Genomic DNA, 7058 nt, shown 5'->3' with positions numbered 1-7058 from the left:
GGGTTTCTGGATGAATGGAACGGGGGTAAAAATGGTAAGTTAGCTTAAAAATCGGGACTGATCTCTTGAAAAGCATGGATAGCATGTGTGCAATATAATGACTAGGGGCCTGATACTTCTAACATTAAAGTCAACTGGAATCCTGCCTTTAACTTCAGTGGGAGAAGGATGAGGCTGTATGGAGATCCTGAAAAGTGATTTCACATTCCAGTGAGGGCTTCTAAAAGGTTATTTTGAATTTAGCAGAAGCCTGAGATGAAATATTCCTTGGTTAATTGTTGCTGAGTAATATATTACTCTAAGAAGAATTCTGTGGGTGAAGAGAGAAAGTGGACCTCTTAAAGTTTTTATAGATATGGTCCAAAGAATAATAAAACTTTCAATTGGATATTAGGAAAAGTCAAAGGGGGGGGAACAAGATTTCCAAAAATGGGTATCTAAAATATTGGGCTGGATTTTCACACCTGCTGAGTACCCACAACTCCAGCTGAAGTCTAAAGTGAAAATCACCTGATCCAACTCCCACTAAAACCAAGAAGTGTGGCCGTTGGATTTGTATTGGTGTGTCTATTGGTTTTTATGTCATGTTTATTGGTTTGTTTAATGATCTGTGTGTATGTGTGAGATGGGTGTTAAGCTAAAGTTATACCACCATCCTTGTGATTTCCATAGTTAATATTTTTGCCTTTTTGATGTTTTAATGGAATCTCTCCTCTCTAACTGCACTTAAATGTCACTGTAAGTAACCATGCTTTTTGTTTTCAGATTGTTGGTGTATTGCATGTGTAATTTAGGAATTATTTCTCATTGTCTCAATGGAATTCTTTGATCCTCTCCTCTTTTGTCTTGGCTGCTTGGTTTGTAATAATTACTGGCTGAGCCAGTGGTTTTTTCTGGGTGTTTTCTGGTTTTGAAATGTTTCTACTGTGTTGCTGTACTTATTGCATTGTTGCCAAAACAGTTAATAGGATCATTTGCAATGTGGATTGGCTCAGTGCAGTACGGCGCAATTTGTGTGTTGCTTACTTTCTGTTTCTATAAAATAACAGCATAACATTTCTACCTCTCTCTTCTGTGCAGGTGGCATTGCTGGAGGTATTGAAATCTGTATCACCTTTCCCACAGAATACGTAAAAACACAATTACAATTGGATGAAAGAGCAAATCCCCCTCGGTATAGAAGCATTGGTAAGAGGATAACAACTCCTATTTGTGTGCATTTTAAAATATCAAACAAAGTTTCTAGTAGACTATTAGCCTAGCAGGCAAATCTTTGTGATTCATTTGTAAAGTAAAAGTTGGTTATCAAGACTTGGAAATTGTCTTGCAGGTCACTGTGTGAGGCTAACCATTCAGGAACATGGTGTGAAGGGTCTGTACAGGGGCCTAAGTTCTTTGTTGTATGGCTCTATTCCAAAATCTGCTGTCAGGTAAGGTGATCTCTAAATTATTATTCGTAAATATAATAAAAATGTCCAATTTGTGGAAGGACTTCACTGATAGGTTTTTATCCATTTTATAGTGTGCTTTTTCATCCATAGATCTCAAAGTGCTAAATGAGACTGGTTTTTGCTTTCTGCTTTTTTTATCTTATTTGTAACTATATCATTTGCCACCATTTTTTCCTCCCTCCCCCCCTCCCCCAATTTCTAAAGGACTGCGGTGTGCTCAGTACAGTTCTCTCTCTTGAGCTCCATCTGTATTTTATTGGCCTTGCGATGTAGGTCTTGGAAAAATAATGTTCTGTATTGAAACTTTATGCAGATTCTTAGGCCAGGTGAACATCTGGAAAAAAGACATAACTTCAGTTTGACTGTTACACAGTTTGAAAGGGGAAAATAGTGTGAATGGTCCATTTGTTTGTCATAGTTATTACTTCAGTAATATCAAGGGAAACATACCAAATCACACAGGGTAAGATTGTCACTCTCCCTACTTGGTGGTGTAAGGTGTCCCCTTCAGTCCCCGTGTGGGTTACCTTTATTGTAAGTAGCAATGTGGGCCTGGACAGTGCTTCGCCTCCCATGTACATAGGCAAGGAGTGGTAGGGCAGAAGTGGGGAGTGGCTGTAGCCTTGGGTCCCTCTCCCCAATGTTGTACCAATACAGAGGGGACTGTAATCTGTGCTGGGTATAGAGCTGGTGCAGATTCCATCTCTTTTTGCTCCCTCCCCCTCCCAGAGTATGGTGGGATCATGGAACCATACAGTGGCTGTGAGCAGGACTGTGGTCTGTTCTTTTCCTTGGGCAGCTTAATTGTTCATTGCCCTTCGCTCAGGCATGTGGCAAAGTCATAATCTCACCCACAACTTGTCTTCATTTCCACTTTACTAACATTGGATGGGGAGGAGAATGGCACATTTAATTTAGCAATTTCATTTCTGATTGGAAAATATTTATTTTCATAATAGAAGGACTTTGGTTAAAGGACTGAAGGAGAGAAGTTTTCCAAACCACAGGTTTTTTTAGTCTTGGTGAGTTGCTGGGATATTGGATACCAGTCCTCATTAAAAGTAATTAAACATCCATAGCTGAGGACCATTACTTTTTTTGCAAAAGAGAGAGGATAGAACAGTGGGCTGGATACTTCTGACACTGTCGTTCAAGATGCTTCCTGTCTGCTTTTGAGGAAATCTGTGGTTGAGAAAACAAAATCTTATGTTCCCTGCAGGTTTGGAATGTTTGAGTTCCTCAGCAATATTGCAAAGGATTCAAATGGGAAACTAGACAACAAAAGGAGTTTACTTTGTGGCCTTGGAGCTGGTGTTGCAGAAGCTGTCCTAGTAGTCTGTCCAATGGAAACTATAAAGGTGGGCAGAATGTTAATATTCATAGGCTAGAACATCATCTACTTGTTGGAAACTTCTTCCTGTCAGCTAAACAAGTCCATCACTGTTTCCTCATTGTGTTTTTAAAATGGCCTACCACATTTTAGCTTGTGCTATTTTCATCCGTCTTAGGGCAACTAGACAAAAGTATTATCACTTTACTGTGCAAACTTATGTAGTTATGAAATATTTTTGTTTAAAAGGCAGGAGAGGGAGTTTTCCCATAAATCGTGAAGTTGGCAGTATTGCAGAACCTAACAAAATAGCCCCTATTCATATTAAATGATGGACTAGAGCAGTGATTCCCAAACTTGTTCCGCTGCTTGTGCAGGGAAAGCCCCTGGCGGGCCGGGCCGGTTTGAGTACCTGCCGCGTCCACAGGTTCGGCCGATCGTGGCTCCCACTGGCTGTGGTTTGCTGCTCTGGGCCAATGGGAGCTGCGGGAAGTGGCGCAGGCCGAGGGACGTACCGGCCGCCGCTTCCAGCAGCTCCCATTAGCCTGGAGCAGCGAACCACGGCCACTGGGAGCCGCGATCAGCCAAACCTGCGGACGCGGCAGGTTCACAAACCGGCCCGGCCCGCCAGGGGTTTTCCCTGCACAAGCGGCGGAACAAGTTTGGGAACCACTGGACTAGAGGATAATAGTCATGAGACAATGTTGTGCTTAAAGTTTTGTTTTAAATTGTTACAGGTGAAGTTCATTCATGATCAGTCCTCTTCAAATCCAAAGTACAAAGGGTTTTTCCAAGGTGTCCGTGAGATTGTTCGGGAACAAGGTATAATCATGTAGCAAAAACTACTGTGGGCTTTTATCTCTGCATAACTTAATGGGGGAACCATAAACATCCTTTGTTCTATTTGAACCTAATCGTATAAGATAAATGTGTTGAGAGAGAACACGGTTTGTTCCAGTGAATTATCCAGTCTTTCAGTAGACTGGCAGTTTCATTCTGGCTGTCTAATTTTCATTCACACTTTTAAAATTTATATATAAAATGAAAATTATGTAATCTGTTACAGGCTTACGTGGAACATATCAGGGGCTGACAGCTACTGTCCTCAAACAAGGTTCAAACCAGGCTATCCGTTTCTTTGTGATGACTTCCCTTCGAAATTGGTATCTAGGTAAAATGAGTCAGGCTGGCAATTTAATCGTATTATGAGAAGTAGATTAAAAAAAATATTAAATAAGATTTTAACTTGCTTAAATGGCAATGTTATAAAAGTTTGATCAGTACTTCCTACTGTTTTGTTGACCACTTAATTGAATATGAATATTGAATATATTCTAAATTAAGAACTAAATTATTTCTAAAAGCATTAGCATTTGTAGAGGTATATGGTCTAATTGCTTTATCTCCTATATGTGCTTGATCAGGTGATAATCCCCACAAAAAGATGAATCCATTTATTACAGCTACATTTGGTGCTACTGCAGGTGCAGCCAGTGTCTTTGGCAATACTCCATTAGATGTCATCAAAACCAGGATGCAGGTAAAAATCACTATAGAAACTAATCTTAAAATGAACTGGCTCGTGGATAGTGGATATCAGGACACTTAGCAGAGCTCTGATGTTTCATTTAAGAAGGCAATAAGAACCTCATACACTGGTCTCTTACACCTACACTCTATCTGGGTTTTTGTGACTCTTGAGGGTTATTATTACTGTAGTATGTAGGAGCCCTAGTCGTTGACCCAGTACCCCATTGTGCTATGCACGGAACAAACACCGAGCAAAAAGACGCATTTCACCAAAAAGTTTGCATTTGACTTCAGATCTAGCATAGTGCTCTGCTAATGGCTGTGTCAGGTACCACGCAGCACAACTACCCTAAAGGGAACCACATTTTGTGAAGAAATCCTTGGATTTGCTTGGTTTCTGCTGAAGTTTTACAAGCTTAATTTCCATTTGTAAAGGAAAGGTGTATTAATGATGGCATATCATTGGATTTGTCTTTAAAAATGAAAACTAGGCATAAAGGCTTCAAAATTTGTTACTGGGATTTTTTTCACAGAGAAATGAATCCAAAGTGGCAGGTAGAATTTTGTGGAAATCCTGCAGTTTTCTCTCTGGGCCTCCCATGTTTTTCCACTGTTCATATCATTTTAGCAGATGGTACTGTGACAGTTCTGGGATTCTGATTGAGGGGCAGGGAGGTGACCTCTTTCCAAAAAGCCATTTCTTAATTACAGTTCATACTGGAATCTGCTAAAAGCTGAGATCTCTAATCACTCAACTCACTTCATTTATATTTTGCATTTCAGGGCCTGGAAGCCCATAAATATAAAAATACACTAGATTGTGCCTATCAGATCCTCAAAAAGGAGGGCTTATTAGCGTAAGTAGATTCAACTATTGTCTATATATGTGGGATATTATAGCTGCAATATTTCAGTGAAACTATTGTTTTCCATATTTTGATGGGTGACGCTTTTTAGCCCAGCCTACACCTCTTTGCTAGAATGGCATTTACCTTAGTACTGTTGTTTTGGTGGTTTTTTTTGTTTTTTTTTGTTTTTTTTCCCATGGGTTCACTTTTTTTTAGTGCAGTTTAGAACTAGCATATGCCATTTACATCTACTGTTCCTTACCCTCCTCTGCCCCAAATGACTATATGTCTGTCACATGCACACTGGTCACATAGGAAAAGAAGGTGGAAGCATATTTGATAACTTTCACTCCTTTCCATACATGCGTCTGGAACAGTTTATGATGTTGATCTTCTATAAGAACTGTTGCCTATTTGCCAGCAGATGGGACTGATTGCCAGTTTATGAATCTGATATAATCAGTTACTGTAGGCAACTTGTTTTAGGAATACTTATTAGAAACTATTTACAAAACTGTAAGAGTTCAACTTGCCATTGAAATTGACTTTGTGAAATAGATTTATAGCTGTATACGAAACTTCATTGTTCAAGTTGTCTGACTTTTTATTCCAAAAACTAAAAATATGTTCTTCCTTCTGTGAAGCATTTTCTTATTTATAATTCTTCTACCTACAGATTTTACAAAGGAACAGTTCCCCGTCTTGGCCGAGTCTGTTTGGATGTAGCAATTGTGTTTGTTATTTATGAAGAAGTGGTCAATGTTCTCAACAAGGTCTGGAAAACTGCCTGATGCTGCTTGTATAAGGCTGACGAGGACAGTTTGGATAGCTGGCTAGCCAAGTCCAATGAGTGCAGATCTAAATTGAATTTATTGCCTATGGTTTATTATCATAGGTGTTTGAAATGCAAACGCTATCATTCCATCTTCATTCTTTAAAGTGACAAAACTAATCCAGACATTACACTACTTCAAAGTTTATAAGTTGTATGGTGTAGCGAAAAGGCTAGTAGGGCAATATTACTAACTGCATACATGCTGGCTCCTAACACAGCTGAAATTGGTGATCTTGGTAGGCAGAAAACCAATTAAAGTAAAAACACTTGGCTAGATTCTGCTGTTTACATGAGTGTATCTCTGGATTAATTTTGTTGACCATTAAACTCCAAAGAGGCCCCATCTAAACACAATGCTGTGTCAAACAACTAGAAATCTTTTGTTTGGTTTGGCTTTAAATGTATTTTAGTTAAACCATTAACCCATGTATGGACACTCTTTTAATTTAAACCAGGCTTGTATAGCTAAATTTACCCTGACGCAGGGTGAACCACATAAACTAGTTTTATGTCTAATTAAAAGTGCACTGGTTCCAAAACAGATTTAGGTAATCTGATTCTTAAATATGTGCAACTTGTGTGTGTAGACAAGGCTTGAGTGCCTTCAATAGAGTTACTGTTTACCTGCACTGGTATAATTGAGAGCAGAGTCTGCCTCACTGTTCTTGAAAGATCACATATGCTGAAAAATTGGAGAAGGGAGCACACTTCCCATGCTGGCTGACAGCATCTGTCAGGCTGAACAACTGTGTAAATAACTTTCTTTCTTTCTTTCTTTTCTTTCTTTTTTACTTTGGAGTTGGATTTCTGGGCCAGGAGGAAGCTGCCTTTTGGGCTCCTGCTGTGAGAATGCTGGACCAGCTTTCTGATCTGAGGCACTAGAAGTGGCCAGGAATACTTGGGACCAGATCACTGGCATATAATAGGGATGTAAATATTGGTTAAAAAAGTTAACCTTTAAGACTATTAAAATTATATAATTTAATTGGTTAACCGACGCGGCTCCAGCGCAGGGGCCCCGCTGGGGCTGAGGGCCTGGCTGGGGCTGTGGGACCAGCCGGCCT

At 39.7% G+C, this 7058-nt stretch overlaps 1 protein-coding gene across 1 annotated transcript; it reads left to right on the top strand.

Annotated features, from left to right (window-relative positions):
* LOC112111492 (tricarboxylate transport protein, mitochondrial) lies at positions 1-6270 on the top strand (the record flags this gene model as incomplete). The annotated part of the gene is made up of 9 exons (XM_026656590.2): positions 1-34; positions 1081-1188; positions 1331-1430; positions 2671-2809; positions 3519-3603; positions 3848-3952; positions 4206-4321; positions 5095-5168; positions 5836-6270. Coding segments are annotated over 9 exons (876 nt in total), but the record flags the coding sequence as incomplete, so codon positions are not given.
* Between the last annotated feature and the right edge of the window lie 788 nt (positions 6271-7058).

Source organism: Terrapene carolina, unplaced genomic scaffold, assembly GCF_002925995.2.
Source record: "Terrapene carolina triunguis isolate 2854851 unplaced genomic scaffold, T_m_triunguis-2.0 Scaffold231, whole genome shotgun sequence".
NCBI lineage: Eukaryota > Metazoa > Chordata > Testudines > Emydidae > Terrapene > Terrapene triunguis.
The sequence above is the reverse complement of the archived record's forward strand: the minus strand, read 5'-3'. Positions and strand labels throughout refer to the sequence as shown.